This window comes from Rhipicephalus sanguineus, chromosome 2 (genome assembly GCF_013339695.2).
Source record: "Rhipicephalus sanguineus isolate Rsan-2018 chromosome 2, BIME_Rsan_1.4, whole genome shotgun sequence".
Taxonomy (NCBI): domain Eukaryota; kingdom Metazoa; phylum Arthropoda; class Arachnida; order Ixodida; family Ixodidae; genus Rhipicephalus; species Rhipicephalus sanguineus.
Genome location: NC_051177.1, coordinates 102,927,047 through 102,946,656, shown reverse-complemented (window position 1 = coordinate 102,946,656; position 19,610 = coordinate 102,927,047). Strand labels below are relative to the sequence as shown.

General features: G+C 45.5%; 1 protein-coding gene and 1 long non-coding RNA gene across 5 annotated transcripts in view; one reads left to right on the top strand and one right to left on the bottom strand.

The window, feature by feature from the left end:
- Nucleotides 1-18,548, top strand: part of LOC125757197 (uncharacterized) — an 18,840-nt gene extending 292 nt beyond the window's left edge. Inside the window, exons 2-3 of the long non-coding RNA XR_007415131.1 lie at nt 17,643-17,916; nt 18,360-18,548. This is a non-coding gene — a long non-coding RNA (uncharacterized LOC125757197). The remainder of the gene's footprint in view (nt 1-17,642; nt 17,917-18,359) is intronic.
- The window catches only part of LOC119383495 (proton-coupled amino acid transporter 1), a 98,171-nt gene that overhangs the window by 3,083 nt on the left and 75,478 nt on the right, over nt 1-19,610 (bottom strand). For 3 of the 4 annotated variants that reach the window (XM_037651663.2, XM_037651662.1, XM_037651661.2), the window contains exons 9-10: nt 18,358-18,548; nt 14,682-17,914 (exon numbers count right to left, since the gene is read on the bottom strand). In XM_037651663.2, coding sequence (XP_037507591.1) covers nt 17,646-17,914; nt 18,358-18,548 — 460 coding nt within the window. In that variant the 3' untranslated portion in view covers nt 14,682-17,645. Of the gene's footprint in view, nt 1-14,681; nt 17,915-18,357; nt 18,549-19,610 lie in introns of those variants that run through there. The other variant, XR_007415130.1, reaches the window with a different exon arrangement.

Here is a 19,610-nt window from a genome sequence, read left to right as displayed (position 1 = left end):
GAGGTTGCCCCCCCCCCCCCCCCCCGAAAAAAATTTCTGCCTCCGCCACTGCAGCCCCTCCGCCTAATAATCAAAGGGGGCGCCAAGTCTGCCCCAGACCTTTAATCAGGAGTACCTGTCCCGTCATTTGACACAGGTATTTGACGATAGTGACGGCCGAGGACCTCTGATATTGCATTCCAATAACTGCTTACATCTTAAAGGACCCCTGACACCAAAATTGAAACCTCGAGATCTTTGTGTTGTTTGACTTTCCTGTATACGGGGGCACATCTGACCGATTATTAGTGACGAACGTTGCCTTTAAGATATCTTAATTTGGTTTTAAAGTAAGCGTGAGTGCTCACTTGAGTTGGCTGCACCTTGCGACATCCTGGTACGACGTAGATAGAGGCCCCGTGTGACGTTCCACGAGTAAAGCAAGTATTGTGGACGTCACAGAAGGTTTGCGGGGCGCACGTGCACAATACGACGACTGGCACCCGGCGAGGCCTATTGTTCCTCACCCCTCTGGCTCTGTTGTCGGGCTGCTCTTGAGGTAGTTTTCGTGAGGGAACACGCGCTTAACAGGTTTAACCCATACCGAGGCACCCACATACTTTCAATCTCTACCGCGCGCGGGGCCCCGATTTGAAAACCGCGCTGTCAACGTCACCACAGCTTGAGTGCACGTGGTCTTTGACGCTCCCCCGCATGGGGCGCCGGTTTCTTGTGGTTTTTAGGCGGGCGTTTTGAAGTGATGCTAAAATGGTCACAATTAACTACGCTAGAATTAGTTGTACGATACGCTAGAGCATTTACGATTTAATTTAGAGATTACCAGACACAAAGCTACAAATTACAGCAAAAAAGTCACCAACAAAAATTTCGCTGTCAGGGGTCCTTTAAAGGGGCCCTCTAACACTCTTCAACCCCCATTTTTTACTCGTGGATTGCGTAGACTGAAGTACGGACGAACTAGTGCAGCAAGAACGGCAGCGATAGCGGCACGCAGTACGAAGTTATTCAATTTAGAAAATTCAAAATACAAGAAAAAAATGCCTGCCCTCAACTCGATTTTCGCGGGGTCACGTGACCACATTTCACTCTCTGCTGTGACGTCGGGTGGCGCTCCAATGAAATGGGCTGAAAGCTCTTACGTAGGGGAAGCTCGCACACCATTGTTGCTTCTCCTTTCCAACGTATTGTTGACGTCGTTGCCATAGTAACAAACGTGGTTCCTCCTGACTTGTCAGAACTTGAGCGGGCGCTACTGCTTCGTAGCGAGGCTGGGGAGGCTTTGTCTGCTGTTCCTTACAACGACATTCCATGTCATTCCCTCTTCTCATTCTGAGAAGGGAACTTGTGGAGCGGCATGGGCGGTTAAACACGGTCACCCCTACGCGGGTTGTTCGGTGAGCAGCACAAGTGTGCAGCGACAACAATTCAACGAAGAGGATTACTTGCACCGTTTCAACAACAATCATGAGCCTACTGCACATGCGGAAAGAGGCAGCTCGCAAACGTGCAGACGCAAAAAGAAGGAAGAGGGGCAAGCGTTTCATATGGACATCCGACCGGCGCAGGCAAAAAAAAAAGAAAGCCAGAGCAACCAGAGGCGAAATGGCAACCGGCGCCTCTGTCGTACTTTGTGGTTAGGGTAGGGTGGCTAGAATGGGGAGGTGTGCTGAGCGCAGCGTGTTTCCCTTGCCAGAGAGGGTCCCTCTGCGCGCCGATGCCGCCAGGGGCGCTGCATGGTACGGCCGGTACGGCCGCCGCCGTTGCAGATTACCGGAGGAAAGCCTAGCACTTGGCAACGCGGCGTCGTATTTTTCATCGTTCAAGTGGTGCTTATTGCTCGAGGGTCATGGATTTTTGAGGTGTGAGGATATAAACTGAAGAAGAAGGCTGCACGTTGTTGCTTCGTTCCTGGCTGCAACTCTGGGTACTGTTCGTCGACAGAAAAGGCATGTTTGTTCCGAGTACTGGCGTGGAAAGAGTTATTTTAGAAGTAAGGTCGTGCGATACCGAGAGCTGAGAGGCAGCTGACAAGGAACGCAGCACAATGCGAGAAGCATTTCGACGCAAGGCACGTAGAGGGGAACGACGTTGGGCTCGTTGGTATTGCGTAGTCTGAAGTGAACGACAGCGCGTACAACGTGATATGTTGTACACTTTTATTCCTTATCTCGGGTGCATTTATTTTTAAAGGGGGTTAACCATGAGGAGGAAAAAAAAGAAAGCCAAGTGGGCTAAGACCTGTGTTCTGTAGATAGCTCTTTATTGCAGAGTTCAAATAAACTTGCTTCGTGTACGAATGTGTTTCCTTTGAACTAATAAATCTTTCAACCTGCCGACAAAACGAACACATGACGTTTTGACCAGCAGCTAGTGCATAGTAATGGTACAAGCGCGAGAGCAGGCAATTTTTTAGGTATGTTTCCACCTTTTTAGAAATCTTAGGTTTTGACCCAAAATTAATTGTTTTGTGTTTGCCTTTGGGCGAACAGTTTAAAAGGGCTCTGCAAGTGCGTTCAGTAAAAGAACGGAAGGTAATTATAATGTAATTACCAATATTATGCATAACACGGCCATCACGGCAATAGTCATAACTATACCAATCCAATCATACAAAAAAAGAAAATGGCTTCGCAGCATTATAGCTGTGTACCAGGGGCGTAGCCAAGGGGGCGGGGGTTGGGGGGTTCAACCCCCCCCCCCCCCCAAATTTTTCAATTTTGCATATGTATATATACACGCACACATACAAACGCACGCACGAACATGATTGAACCCCCCCCCCCCCCCAAAAAAAAAAAATTCTTGCTACGACCCTGCTGTGTATGTAGGCTGTGCGATGAGCTAGAATCCTTGCGCTATCATTATTATTAGGTATATTATAGCCTAAAACCACCGTAAGTCGTGTTGTTTCAGAAGATTTCATTTCAATTGAATTATTATAACATTAAAAGCTATTCATCGTTTCAATGATTCTAATTCATTGCACATGCGCAAGTAAATGTCTGAGCAAGAAGCATGGAAAGTTTCATGGGAAAATATTGATCTGTTCATTAGCTATGAGCTTTTTCGCAACAAAAACCTACTAAAAATGAAGTTTCGAGAAAAACAATAATTAAATTTTCCGAACATGTCATTTTCAATTTGAGTGTAGTCACAAAAAAAGGACCATAATTTCGAACAGAACCAAATAGAAGCGTAATTTTTTGTGAACCGCAATTCTGTATGTTCGTACATTTTCAGAACATCAAAAGTAAAAAAAAAAATCACTTTAAAAAAAAAGACATACCTTAACCATGTGAATAAGCACTAAAAATGACTTGAATAAGTTGCAGTGATACATAATGGCAAGTGGTAAAACGGCAGGACACAAGCGCAAAAATAACAAAAAAAAACTTGCTGCTTAAGAGTGGCGTGCGCGAAATGCCGCTAGCAATATTACTCTGGCACGCGCAGTGCTACTCGGCGTGCAATACGAACCCTGCTTTTCAAATGGGGAGAGGAAGTCTACGCTTTATTAGCGCAATCGCTGAGGTAAAAAGAAAACGAATAACGCTGCAAAGTGTAGCACGCAAAAAATAGCGCGAGCCATAATCGTCGGACGCTAGCAAGGCTGCGCTGTACGTCGTCTGCTCAACGCCACGCGCCCCTGCGTACAGCGCCCCTTGCGGCATCGGCGCACGATGGGGACCGGTTTCCGCGGCCGCTTTTCACACCTCCCCATTCTAGCCACCCTAGTTAGGGACGAGCGTTTCTTTTCTCACAGACTCCATCCGGGTAACTTGGATCTGGGGATATTTTCCCCGTTTGCTTCTTGAAGATCTCCCTATGTCTGGGTACTACCTAGGAACACGTGCAATGCTCTTTTTATCCCTAGGAGAGCTTTGCTGCTCGTTGTTTGCTGTGGCGCGCGAGGTTTGTGTTGTTTAGAGTTACCTGGAGTTACTGTATATGCTACCTTTACAGTAACTCTAGTGTTGTTGACGTTGCTGGCGGACGGCGCGTCGGTGCTCGTCGGGTGTGTATGATCCCATGTAGCCCTGTCGCGCTATGGTAGCCACCATAGTCGCGCTGTCACTTACCGTCCGTCCTTGTCAATTTAATCCCGTCGAACGCCTCGAGATGCGTTTTCTTTGCCATTATCAGTGTAGCTGAAAATATTGTGCGTTTTTGGAAATTGGCATGAACGAAAGCACTTCGCTGATCGTTATACCGGTGTCACGCGGGCAATTGATCGCGATCACGACCGATCGGGATTGGGCTCGATCCGGATCAGGTGTACCTACACGGTCACTTTTAATTGCGATCTGCGCATCGATATCTGGCTCCCAGATCGCGATTTGACTGATGTCTGCGTCAACTCGATCCGGATTAGTCTGGACCGAGCAGCAGCAATGATTGATGATCGTGATCAAGAAATCCGGTCCGGGTCAACCTTGACTGCAATCAAAACTGCCTGCGTGTCACCGGTATTACTTGCAATAGCTATTCTGCCCGCGCATGTGATTGAATTTTAATATAGTTGATGCTAAAAATCTAGGGCACGTGCACTCAAAGTAATGAAAGTGTCCATGCTTCTATAAAAAAAGAGCCGAGCAGGATCCTTAGACGCCAGGTGGTAATAAGAAATATTTGCAACTGCTGGTTACATCAGATTGCTAGTGTTCAATATTTGCACATACAATGACAAGGATACGTCTACTCTACATGGTGAGTAGATAAAGAGAAGCGAAATGTTTTGAGAAGCAGCATGACTGCTTTCATTCATGTCGCACGGGTGTATCAGTGGTGTGAATGCACCTGCAACTTTGTTTCTACAGTTGGTGGTTGGTAAAGGTGCACCTTTTTAGGACAAGTTTTCCTTTGGTCATGAGACTTTATAACTGGCTTAATGCAAAATGTGAAGTTGAATGCACCATCATTAGATTAGATGGTACATTTAACTTCTAGATGGGTGACACACTTCTATAGGCATGGGATACTTCATTTGGTTCAGTTCAGCCCAGCACTCTAACTTTCACCATTCCACGAATGCACCCCTTCAATTGCTACTGCACTTTCTTTTACCTACAACTGCCATTTGCAGACTAGAGCAGATGCACACAACCAACATTTGTAGCTGCAAATGCCTGCTCCTTTGTTATACTGAAATTAGTTTTTTTTTTCATGTGTTGCTCTTGTACTTGACATCAAAACAACAGAAATGGGAATGTCACTTATGTTGTTTGGTTTGTTTCCTGACTGAGAACCTGTGACCTTTGACTATTGTGTTGCTTCATCCCTTACCTTTGCTTTTGCGATGCTCTGTCGCAAGAGTGTACCTGCCTGTCTGTTGCCGATTCCGCATATGCTGCCTTAATGGTTCACAAAGTGACACACATGAATGGTTTACCGTGTACTTTCAGCATTTTTTGTACATTCACACAAATGGAAAAATGTAGTTGTTTTCAAATTGCAGCTGCCCACCTACCAACAAAGCCACATATACCTGTACCCTCTAAACAAGGAAGCATGACGTTTCAGTTAATAAGGCAAGGACCAATGTTAATGGAGTGTGGAAATTTTTTTTCTCACCATGTCTCCTTTCTTGTTGATTTCTCTTGTCATAAATGCTTGCATTTTAGCTGTTCTCACTTTATGTGTGCTTACTGGTATGAAGTTTATTTTGTGCCACTGAGAGCTGTTTTCACTGAATTTCGCCCGTTTTAAGACAGTTGCTAATATTTTCCTGTGATAGCCAGCCCGAATGACAAGTAGGAAACCATGCAGGACATGTGGTTCTTTTTCATTTGACACTGCAGTGAGCTTCGACAGCTTTTGGGAACCCGACAGCAGTGACTGCAATAACGATTTGTGTGCAGGAGGATCACCATTTGTTTGTGACTGCCTGCACGGGAAGGTAGGACGTAGTATATGATGTCACAAACACAGGGTGGTACGCATTCAAAGGTGTAATACGGGTCTCGCTAAAGAATTTTTAACCCTTTGAGGTGCAAAGCATGAGTTGGCAGTAAGCATTCCATCTTCGTCGTCTCTGTGTACCCTGTCCTCTTCGTGCTGCACCACCTTAAAGGCCAACTCCGGCGATTTTTTGGCCATGTCAAAGTAATGGTGCTTTTATGTTCCTGAGACGCTCCTGTTACGGGCCCGATAGCAGAAATACTCGGCAAATTAGAGAATAATTTTAAATAAGCAAAAAAGCGCAACACCGAAACCGAAACCCAACCGAGTGTACTGTCTACGTATGACGTAGACGTTGTTACGAACGAACCGGAAGTCGTGCAAGGCATGCCGGTGACGCCGGCGCGGAGTATGAAAACTGTGACAGCCGGGACGACCAGCGAAGCGCCGGCCAAACCAACGCTGTCTGTCGCCTTGTGCACAGCAGGCGCTCGCTGTAGCGGCCGAAGCGCCGAAGTTATTGTGCCCTCGGTGGCGTCACTTCCGCCGCCTTACCAATACTGACGTCACAGACGCAATGTTGCCAATAATTGTGGGAAGCCAGGAGGGCGTTTGCAGACAATCTTTAAAATTCATTTGCAAACAATCTGCGCATGCCTCAAGCCTGTAATTTGGCATAAATGACGGAAACGTGCAAAGGAACGTACCCAGCGAATTTCATTGAAATCCATCGACCGCGAAAAATCGCCGGAGTTGGCCTTTAATGAAAAATTTTGGCCGCTGTTCAGCCGCACATTAAAAAACATGCCCGACAAGCAATTTTTGATCGGCAATGGGAAGGATATAATTACAGAGCTCGTGCAGAAGTACAAGGAATCGATCGAAAAAAAAAAAAGATCGGACAAAGTGTCACTGACAAAGTACTGCAGAGAAGCACCCTTTTAGTGCGAGGAGCGAGGTAAGGAGGCACGAAGGTTGCCCTAGTGCTACCGCAACTCAAGAGAGCACCAAGGAAGGCCTCAGTGAGGGAACCTTGGTAAGAAGCGTTATAGAATACATGGCAAGGCGTCCTGAAGCAGTTATGGCCTCCTCGCTGAGGCAAGGGGCATTTCAGAACCTGTATGGTTCCATGTCGTACATTTGTTTATGATGTTGGTGCATGTGAATGATATGTTTTTATTGATCATTGTTTATTCTTATTGTGTATTCGTTAGCCTTGTGCTTCATGTGTTTATTAAACCAACTATTTTTTTTCTATGTTCATTACTTATTTATACACACACATGCACACACATCCACTATACCTAACAGAATGGCCGATTGGGTGAGTTGGTAATTCATGATACTTGAAATATGAGGGCGTTACTACACAGGAACTTAAGTATATAATTACATCTGTTCATTTGCCCTGCTGTTCTGGGCTCAAGGCCTGCAGTATCCTGCTAACAGATAAAACAAAACTTCTACTCCATTTTGTGATGTGTTTATATCTGCTTACCTATTGTGAAGCAAGTTTTTACGAACTCACTGGAAAGGTAAAGAGCATGCTTGATACTGGCTGTTGGGTGTGTGCCCAATTCTTGCATATTTATATGCTGCGTTCCCCAAAGCAACTCTGCCTACGCAAAGCCCCAAACCTTGCTTGTGCTTGTCTGTAATGTCGTTTGGGTTTTTCAGTACTCCCTGCAAGTCTGCATGGGCAACTTTTACGTTACACTAATATGAAAAATATAACAGTCCTAGTTAGAGCATGTGGTGACAGCATCATGGTGTCAAATAATTTGCAATACCGATGCCACTTGTCCATTAAAATTTGTGCATGCTAATAAATGCATTAAAAAGTGTGTGATCATGCAGGGTGGTCATTTCAACACCTGTGGTAGGGCAAGTGATTTATAAGTTTTACAAACCTTTACGAGTCGTGTGTGGCATGCCGCATGACATTCAGTTTTTTTTCGCACTTTTCCTTGTTTCTTATTTATTCTTTCTTTTTTTTGCACTGCGCATAAAAAAATGGGACGAGACAGTAAATTTTCATCCTTCCTGAATCTTTGACCGTAAGCTGCATTAAAATCGAATACTTTGCAGGAAAACTACAGCCCAATGAAACAGATCAGTTCTAAAAGAATGACCATGCACATTTGAATACATGTCTAGCTGGCATGATTTCACTGCCACGACAACAGCAGCTTTGCTGGATGCATTAGGCAGCGTTTTGAGAATATGACACCGATTTCCTCACTCAGCCTTTTCAGACAAGCGGTGAAAAACATAATACCGGTGTCACACAACCCCTTTCGATCACAATCGGGCCTGATCCACATCGAATTTCTTGATCATGATTGGGTCTTTTACTCAAGCTGAAGAAGGCGGCCATCGCTGTTCATAAATTTAATACCCATAGGGCTCAAACGCGATGTAAAGGCGGTGTCTAGCGTTACGCCCAGACGTAACGATTAACAGTTGCTAAAGTAACGTCCAGGGTGTCGCTCACGGAGCGCACTTGACTCTCACTTCGGCAGCATACGTGGATTGTCACTCGGGGAGCTGAGCCCGCAGCGCATTCACTGTGAACACGCGTCCCGGACGCAACACGTGCACTCCGCCTCTTTCAGCTAGGCTACTATAAGTACAAATGCGTACCCACATGCAAAAAGTTCGTCGTCTACAAGATCGACATCTTCAGAAATTGCGAGGCCCTTTAACTAAAGCAAGGGGCAATCTCGAAGCGTTCGATGGGTCTAGCAACTGGAACGGACGGAAAGTAAACACACCTCGGCCGCAGATCGCCATCCGCGCGCGCTTAACACGCGCTATCAACAAGCAGCTGAGTGGCTGGGTTTCTTAGGGATAAACAGTTGCCTAGGTAGTACCCAGACGTACAGGGATTTTCAAGGAGCAAGCAGACGAAAAGTCTCCAGATCTCAAGTTACCCGGATGGAGTCTGTGAGAAAAGAAACGCTCGTCTAGTTAGGGTGCCTTGATGCCCGCGGCACTCTATTTGTGGTTGTAGTGATATTTTTTGTTGCGACGGCGGCTATTTGGAGTTCATTGAAAAAGCACAGAAAAGAAAAACGAAACACAATAGTAATCTCAACTTTGATGCAACGCCGTTATTACTTCTAACGTTACATTTATCCAATCATAGGCCAGCGCCCATCTTCGTCATTTCCGCCCGCAATAGTTCTGGCAAGCGCCACTACGCGCTGATGCGGTCAGCAGCGATGTAGCGACTTCAACGCGTGATTAAAATACTAAATAATTTGATATCGGTGCTTAAACTTATGCTAAAATTATCCCCAGCCATCAGTCTACGCAACCCGCAAGTAAAAAATGGGGGGTTGAATAGTGTTGGAGGGCCCCTTTAACTTTACTCACGGAAAACGGGAGACCAAAGGCAAGCCGTTGTGAAAAGCACGTGATCGCTTCGTTTTCATTTTTTTTTTTCATTCTTTACGAAGCTTATTTTCTGTCGGACTCGACCAAACCGTGGCGGGGGGTGGGGGGGGGGCGGTGGGATGAAACTTGGCCCACCCTAAAGTAGAACCCTGCGCACGCCTTTGGGTGAATGAACGTGCCACAAAGCTGAAATATCGCAAGCATCTTACGCGTGACGTTTACGCGACGTCTTGCGGCGGGCAGTTAACAAAGATTAAGGAGAAAAAAAAAGAAAAATGTACGCAAATGAGTTTTAATGCGCATCACATACAGCTGTTATCGGCTGTCGTTTAGCTATAGCTTTCCGGGAGAACTCTTCGTTACATCTCATTCAAAATGATTTAACATATCAGGCATACTCCGTTCTTCGGAAGATCTCGCTACCTTGTCTCCAGCTTTGATTGAGGGCCCCAAAATTATAGATTATTTTGTCTCTTTGACTATTTCTAATATCTTCACGTTCTGGTTCTAAGATCTCATAAGTGTTCACGACTACTAACCTTAGTTCATCTGTTTTTACCCGGACTAGTGCATCGCTGGCCTTGTTTATGCCGTAACTGTAAATGGCACACCTACTTGATTTTGCGGTGTCCATGCGTGTGCAAAAAAAAAAAAGAATCCACGTGACCTCCTCCGAATGTCCCTACATAGCTACACATGATGACGTCATTAAAGGGACACTAAAGGCAAATATTGAGTCGACGTTGATTGTTGAAATAGCGGTCCAGAAACCTCGTAGTGCTACTTTTGTGCCAAGGAAGTCCTCATTTTGAAATAAAATCACGTTTTAGTAGTCCGCATCGCGTTGGCGCACTTCAAGTCACCCGCCTGAAAGCGGTGTTTCTCACGTCACTGCTGCCGTGCCCAACGTTGCCCGCCTTTACTGCGCGGCGGCGTGCACTGGCGGCATGCGCCATTCGGGCATCCGGCAACATCACAGGCATGCGGCATTTTGTCGAACTTTCTGTCACAGCGACTTTCACGAGCGCGCAAAACACACGCGCGGCAGTACGCGATACCGAAACTACCACTGAGACGCAACCGCGTGGGCGAAGCAGGGCGCCGGGCGAAGCGCAGTTCGGCGAAAACGGAACCTTTGAACCACGCGCGCCGTTCCCCATGGCAACGTCAAAGAGGTTCTTTTTTCCATGAATCAAACAGAAACGAACAAACAGCATTTTATTACGTCTCTTGGTGCACGGAAGGTTATTTTTTTATTGCTGCTAGTTTGATTACTATATAGTGATTAATTGTAGGCAGGCTCTCATACTTCATCGGGGTCATTTTGAAAATGTGCCGCTCGTGGCGCTCATCGTGTGATACATTTAGTTACTCTAGATACATTTAGCTTAATTTCTCGGTAAGTAGGGCACTGCTGTTGATAATATTGTCGTTTTAGAATGAATGAATGAAACAACTTTATTGTGAGATCCTGCTAGTCGCTGGTCCGGGCCAGACCGCTCAGATGGCAATAAAACGGAAAGACTTTTCGTCTGTGTCTTTGTGCTGCGTGCCCAATATTATCATTATGCGCTCAGATGGAGGACGGGAGATCTTGTCTTCCACAAGCCTCCCTGGCCTGCTGGATAGCCCAGGTTTGGTCCTGTAGATCGGAGCTGAGCAGCGTTTTAGACGTTGTCATACATTGAGCTTTCACTCTGACATAAATTGTTACTATTTGCTTTTAGTGCCCCTTTAAATGACATAATGTCGATTGGTCAAAGGTGGGCCGATCCCGGAGGCAGTTCGACACCGTGTCAACCGTGTGAGGTGGGGAAAGTTTCATTGTAGTGGTGCGAATTTCGTGCGTGTTTCGCCGCGTCAATGACGTCATTCGAGTCTAGGCGTTGCTTGACGCGGTCGTTCGTGGCAAGTATGGGTCGACCACGCATTGTGAGAACGCCCGATGAGCAGCGCGCTTATCAAGAATTCTGATGAGAGCAGAGACAGGAGCGCGCCCGTGAGCTCAGCGGGTCACCCACATTCAAGGAGTGCAATGGCTCCAACTTTTTATCGACAAATTTCACTCTTTCTTTGGGTGTGTGAAATTGGGATAAATCGTTGGTTTAACTAGCTTGTGAACACATTCACCTTGTACTAGTTTATATCATGCAAAGCACTGCTGTCAACGCAGGGGACGGAATCTATTTCGTTTTATTGCTTCCCGGTCCAAACTTTTCCAGATTCACTTCCACTTATTGCGCTTGACCCGAAAGAATGTAATGTATTCGATATTTTCAATCAGTTCTTTTCCTCGATCTCTAAAAAATTGGGGCAGCTATATGCACTAAAGGTGCAAAGACTGAGGAAACAGTGGAGTTGGTGGCCTTCCCATAGCATGTCTGCAACCTCCAACTCGCCTCCGCTAAAGTATGTCAGCAGTGTGGCAGCAACCCCCACGACAGCTGTACACTGAGTATTCGCCATTCTGACTGTTATTAACGAATTCACATAGAACTTCTCTACTTCTAGATTATATCACGACCGGACGTAGCACATGCGCAGGATTCTTAGGCGAGTGGGGTGGGATGGTGAAGGGGGGGGAGGTGAGGGGGCCACTTTCACCGCAGCTCCACCGCCCTCACAATTCGAGTCGAGTGCAAAAGAAAAATTACGCTTCGCAAAGGAAGCAAAAAATAAAAATTAAAAAATAAGCGATGACGTGCTTCTTAGCTTTCCGGGGGCAAAGGTGGGAATGAACAGTTCTTGGAATTTAAGGGTTTCTCGGCCGCCATTATCGCCAAAAACAAAACCTGTCAGGCCACTAACCCTACACTTTAAACAATGACGGTAAAGATATGGGCAGACTTGGCACCCCCATTTGACGACAAGCTCCCCCCCCCCCCCCTCCCCACCCTTGTTTCCATGTACGCACGCCTATGGACTACTACAGCAAAATCTTGTATTACTTATTACACGTACGGCGCAGCCAACCTTGGGCGCAGCCCCCATAGAAATGAAACCAACGAAACTGCCAGGAAGCGGTCATTTCCGCTCTCTCGCGCGAATAATAATAAGTGACGTCAGGCAGAGCGCGCTGAAATTGAAACTCCTGGCTTCCTATGTCGCAAGGGCGCTGACGGTGCGACGTGTGCAAAAAGTAGTCAGCTCAACCCCCCCCCCCCCCCCCCCGGATGACGTCCAGGCCTGTTACAGAATCCTGATCAAACAAAACACTTGGCACACATAACGGCAGATTTTTTCTGCGTTCATATAATCTTACTACTGTTCACAGCAGCTTGCCCCAACCAGCTCTTTTTCATTTGCACTTCTTGTGCCATGTTTTGCTTCGAGTGTTCGTATATTCAAGCGTCTTGGACATAGTTCTCAAGGGCATACATTCTCGCGATTTCCGCGTCGTCGTGTGGAAGCAGTCTACTTACACAATATTGGTGTTCGTCAGCCCACTGAAATAACAGGAGCATTCCAGTTCGACGCAATGTGTTGGCCCGTTTCCACAAGTAACTGCCGAGGTACTGCTGGTAGTGCGGGACATCACAGATGCCCGCTCTTCGTCAATCACAAAAGGTCGTCTTAGTCGATCCCCACGTGCAACGGGTCCGAATCAGCATCGTTAAAAAAATTGTTCATGTTATTTTTACTTTTAAACAGTCTCATTTTTACCAACCGACGTCGTGCCAATGCTCGTCATACACGAACGTCTCGTTTCCGCGAGGAACTGCTGGCAACATTTAAGCAGGAGTCAGCGGTTGCCATAGGGAATTCTTGGCGAAATTCGAGTTCGTGTAACTAACAGAGTACACGCGACCCATGCACTCGTACGGTTTTGGAATCTAGGTGGGGGTATTTTATTTATTTTTTTCTTCAATGCTGTTCTCACTGGCGTAGCTAGCCAGAGGGAGTTGCGGGGGTTCAACCCCTCCCCCCCCTCCCGCCGAAATTTTAACATACTATATGTGTACTTTACACACACGAAGATACACACAGAAGGGTAATCAGCGCCCCCCCTCCCTCTCCCACCCTTACAAATAAAAGTTACTAGCTATGCCCTTGGCTGTGCTCTAAGTACTTTTAGATCATTAACGCCATACGCACACCAGCGGGAAGTTATCCTTCCTTTAAGGTGGCTAAAAAAGGTAGTGTTGCACCCATCCTTGGTAATTCGATGTCAAACTGCACAAACCGTCAAAATTTTTTGGAGAAACCATTGTTGTCTGCCTGTGAGGTTGTTTACCAGAAAGGACAAACAATCCACGTAACCATCGCTTGAAACTCTGCAATACATTCCTAATACTCCATAAAGTTCGCAGTGGTTTGTCATAACCTGCCCACTTTCACTTGTCTTTGGGAGGATACCTTTTGTTTTGATGGCAGGGCATGGAGCGAAGGTTCCATTGCCACCTAACTCCATACGAATTGCATATATTATCAAAATGTGTCACATGACTGGTTGTAGTGGAGGCCTTAAGCAGCACTAATTGACACTTGGGCACTAAAACCTGCTCGAAATCATTTGGAATGCCCATCGGTGCACGAAGATTACAGAGGGCTCACATAATTGGTTGCATTTCTTATTCCAAGCTTCTTGAAAATTATGTTGTAGACCAGTGGTCGGCAACCTGCGGCCCGCGTGACAGTATTATGCAGCCCAGGCACAAAGTCCGATCCCCCCCCCTCCTCATTGTGACTTCCTATCTGAAGGCCGACATGGCAGTTTAGATCGCAAATGGGGTTAGACAGAAAAAAAAAAGAAAAATAAACATGATTTCTATTCCAGTTTTGTGCATTATTGTCAATACGCCGAATTTTTTCTCTGCCTGCAAAGCACCCCACCCCGCCTTGCTTTGCCGTGCGGCCTCCGTCGTGTCAGTTTCATGCAACTCGGCACTCCGCCTGAAAAGGTTCTTACCCCTGTTGTAGACCATTGTAAGTGTCACACAACACACATAAGACACTAGTTCAGTTCAGCCAACTCAAAGGCTGTGCTACTGCAAAGATTGAACTAATCTGAAGTACAGCAGAGAAAATCGAATACAGGAGCAGCAGAGATGCATCCTGAGTGCTACATAAACAGTCAACTGGAAACCTATACCGAAATACGGATTACTATTTCGTGTTGGTCCTCTCTGATTGACCATTTCGAAATATGTCAGGACCCCTTGCACGGAAAGTGCCCGCTACGCGAAGCGTGACGACAGGAAGCGAACATAATAGTATTCCGTATTCCACGGTACACTATAGGCCCTCTGATGCTAAGGGCCTCCAAATGAAGAGGTGATGGAAGATCATGCTACAACTTCCTAAGCAGGTAAAACAAGCAGTAAGGCAAAAGATTGGTCCCATCACCATCGTAGTGACAGTAGATTTAATGTTTTGTACAAATGTAATGTTAACAAATTTTCTTTATTTAAACAGCGATTCAGAAGGCAAAGAGAAAGGGATGAGAGCAACAATGTACATAAAACTTCAATTGTTTCATGTGAATTTCTGCTCTGTAAGCCTCTCTATCAACAGTGGTAGACACATGTTCAATACACTTGTCCACACATAAGTGAGACAACTGCCAATCACGCCGATCAATAATTAATTAATCATATTGAATAAAAACATGATGTGTCCTTCATAAGGCAATAGATTTTCTCTATCAAGTACAAGCAATCAATTAAATATTTTTACATTTATTTATACTTTACTATTACTAAATGACACGGCTGTGTATAATACATGCATTTGTATAAATACAAGAGTGCATAACAACGTATATACATATAAATCTAAACATGTGTACACAAGCTTTATCATAAAATGGGAAGAAAAATGGCCCCATAGGACAAAGGAGCCACACTCACTGAAGAAACAGCAAAATGACTCATAATACTGCACCTATGCCAGCATCTGAGAGAAGATGCCAGTCACAATCACCAATTCATGCCTCAATTTATACAGCTGCAAATCAGCCAATACCGATTTGGAGTCACTGACTAAAGTAACCGACAACTGCATTTCGCGTTCAAAGAACTACTTGCTGATGTAAAGGGTGCCTGCAATTTTCGTAGCTTTTTTCAATCCCATCAAGAGAAACACGTTAAGGCACAGAGTTAACAAACATTACAACAGTAAATAAAAAGGCACTTGCACCACAAATGTGTTGGGAAATCAGTTATTTGAGCATGTTCGTGCACATGAAATGGAAGACTGTGATTGCAGTTGCTGATGCCGTTGACAGCTACTGTTTCTTCCCAGGAGTGCAGTCATGAATGTAAGGCACGCGGGTATCAGTTCTCACAAGAAAAACGAAGCATACAACTTATCACAGAGTGCAACAATGCACTGAAAATATACACATAGGTTCGCTCATTGAAGGCACTTGCAAATTGTGCTGAAAGCAAACCCTTATTAGTATATACATACGTGGTAAGATGAAAAAAGTTCATGGAAGCACCTTTTCCTAGAAGCAGCTCAAATTACCAGACTAGAAAAAAAGATGCAAAGACCTGGAGGAAGCAAGGACACTCAACATCACGTTGCTAATAAGCAGTACTGTACACCTTATTGTGGTGGTGGTCTGCTACCACACCATAGGTGGCAGCTAGAGTTCAGACACAGAGCTGCACGAGAAAGAACAGCTAAACAACCAACAAAGCACACAGTAGATGCCAAACAATATGCTCCAAGGGACACAAGAAAAAGTGCTTACACAATTTCCTATAGTGCCACGCTAAAAGATGCATGAGAATCTCTTGAATAATCACAAAGCACACACTCAAATGACGAAGTTAAGCACCTCAAACAGAGGTCCATTGTTCAGTGGCCTCAGTGGTGCGGCACATGCAGTGAGTGACCAGCGTGCACAATTAAAAACATTGAGGTGAAATGCATTCACATAAGCAATCTCTACACTGTCCAGAAGGCCAACGTGATTTTAAATGGTTGCCAAGCGTCCAAATCATCGCATTGTAAGATCCAGTGGAAACCACGGGATGCTAGACTGAAGGACTTGTGTTGTAATGAATGAAATGAAAAAGTGAGCACATTAATGGAATGTGACTGGAAGCCCCAAGCACACTATCAGAGTCCTTGGCAGAGGACTCTGGTCATGCGAGATGAGAATCTTAACAAGCATGACAGCTGCTGCCAGACGGTAAGCTCAGCTCACGTCAGCACTGTAGCTGTAGACAGGAGCATCACTTGGTTATGACAATAACTGCTTCACGTAACGTAGACAACACATGACAATGCGTGCAATTACATTGCTAATCCTCGGCATTTCCAATAGTTTCTGACAAGGTGGGCTCCATTTTTGATAAGGTAACTAAATGCCCATGAATCAGTACAATGTCCTTGGCCTAACGTACCACAAGGTATTAAAAAGTGAAAACACCATCACAGGTAAGCAAGCTCCTCTCAAGGCTCAATAAATACATCTTGCTACCACCCACACGTAGTTCATTCAATCACCATGTCTAGAACAAATGCCAGTTCATTGTGAGCACACTCAAAAGAGCGTCCTTCCTGCTAGAAGTCACTAGTTCAGAGGGTGATATGGGTAAGACACTGCTTTCCGGAAAGTTAATCTTCAACTCTAATGCTGGCATAGCTATGCAAAATTAAGTTGTATTCGCTATGCGCTTAACAGCAATTTTATAGCAGAATGCCAGCACATATACAGAGCAACACTGATTTCATTATGCACTTGGTTCAAACAGTACCAAGATTCAAATCGTTACTAGTGGCGCTGTCGACACAGAACCAATTCACCAGCATTAGCATTCACAGATTTTGGGTATTCAGCCAGAGCGTGACACAAAGTGCAAGCTCCTTTAGACAAGGGCATTTCACGTCTTTCACATGCTTTAGCATTTCTTGCAACTGCTTAGAAGCACATTACAGCACCAACACAGTGCCATTTCTAAAACTGAACAAGAGTCTCATAGCAAACCTGCTTTTGTTGAAACATTATTTACATGCATTCTTCAATTCCAGTATGTCTATCTGCATCTCTGTCTTTGCTACGTCTTCCATCAATTTATCCTTTCCCATAATTTGCTCTCGAAGAATGCCTAAACAGATCAATAAGGCACAGCTGCACCCAGTTATGAACACGCACATGCACAGTTTAAACATTCTGGGTGAACTGCAACGGTTTCCTTATGTCTGATAAAGCATGAAAAAAGCTTCCTTCAAGTTTTGGTACAGGAAGAGATAAGAGCGTACCCTGTTTCTGTACTTCTAGGCAGTTGCAAACTTCTACCGCGGCTTATACAGAAGACCACGTAGCAAGTCCTCCTACGTCCCCATGCCACGCACGGGAACCAAGCGCGTTTGCTGACGGAGCGAGCGCAAAGTAATCACTTTGGGCTGCCGCTTGGATTTGAAAAGGTGTTAATAATTTCCGTGATTGTAACAAACGTTCCGGTCACAAATCCCAGCACTCCGAGTACCGAGATGAAAATGTTCTTGGCCCACAGCCAACTCCACATGAGTTTGCCGTGGTCAGTCTCCCACAACGTGAAGAGCTCTAGCAATGGTGGCAAGATGAGTGCCAGGCTGCTGCTTGCCAGTGCACCAACCAATGGGATGAAGAGGTCCAGCCTGGGCACCGCAACGGCCAGCACGACTGTGCGTGTAACAAGAGGAATCGCAATGAGGCGAGATGACTCTTCTACGCAAATAGACAATTTCACTTCCTATACACTCCAAACACAGGAAGAAAGTAGATGACACAGAGGCTTTTGCCTGCATTAGCTTTTCTTGTTATTATTTTGGAATGCTTCCCTTGCTGGCTTCTTTTCTTTTTCTTTATTTAGTTCATTGCTTTCCTTGATATTTACTTCAGTCGGGAATCTCACATCGGGCATCGGATTTGATCGTACTTCATTACAGATTGCGGCTGGCAGCGGTGCAGGAAGACGTTTTCAAAATATCAGCCGATATTACACTCTTACATTGTAAGACATAAAACCACGTTACCATCATGCCAAAATATTCCACAGGATCACAACCTAAGTACCACGTAGTATCACAGAGCCAATAATAACAAAATGAAGACGTAGTACGTACAGGTCATGGTAACCAGCGCAGTGCGCACCAAGAATTCGAAGATCATCACGACCCGCGGCGAATACTTTCCCTCGTCGAGAGAAAATCGCTGCACTACGGAGGGCCAGATGATCTGAACGGGCACGTACATTTGCAGAGCATATGAGAGAAAGATGGAGATCGCAAATATAAGCCGGATCACTTCGTTCAACCTGAAAACAGCCAATTGGAAAAGGGAGGATTACCATCACCAGTGATGGCCCATCTTCAAGAACATCGCAGCAATGTCGGCTTTTTCTATACCCCGACTTATTAAAACACTACCTCAAAGCCACACCCTCATGCTTAGCAGTGCAACACTGCAGCCACTAAGCCATCACAAGAGGTAGGAAGAACCACACGAAAAAAAAAAATCCAGCCAGCTCCACTTCGCGAACACTGTAGAAACAACAAAACTTAGGCCCGTCATTTGTCAGGCTATATCGTACTTCTATGTTTTTCAAGTCTTCCCTTCGCTGGCGCTTAGCTTCGGCTTCCCTTGCGCGAACATCACGGTTGGCTCGGCGACGACATGCCCGTTCTCGCGTCAGCAGCTGACGCTTACGTCGAGTGGCTCAGAACAAAAATATGTTCGTCATTATCAAAGTGCAGACACCTGAACACCGACACTGGCATGCAATTTTACACTCCACTGCGCCTAACTTTCACCCCGCCTTGGCACATTTCTCGAGGGTTCACCCCTCGACATTCTCTGCCCTCGCTTTCACATCTTGCAGGACACACTCGCATATTGCAGCACGCCCTCGCCTCTCGCAGCACGGTGCAGCCCTCCCCTCCCTAGCGAGCCTGACTCTCGCCACACTGCAAGGCCACGTGATCAGTTCTACGCCGAACCTGCACATGAAAGCCTCGACTAAGAACAGCTTCGCTGTTAAAAAAAATTTTTAAAGCGGAAACGTGCACCAGTCAAAACAAATCATATGCGCTGGTTCACTGGTAAGTTCTATAAGCCATCACTATAGTTTCTACATTGCTAAGACCTGAATCCTTTCTTATAGACACAGTCATGTGCTTCTGGCATCCTCTCAAAATTAAGTAAAATTATGCAACTTCAAATTCCAAATGATCTTTTTTACAGATACTAAGGAAATTCAAATTGCTGCAAACCACCTGAACACCAGCTCGCATATACGAGGGGCGTTCAATAAAGATTTCCCCTGACCCACTTCCTGTGGACGGAGAGCAACGAAACTTTGCAGATTTATTAGCCCTTC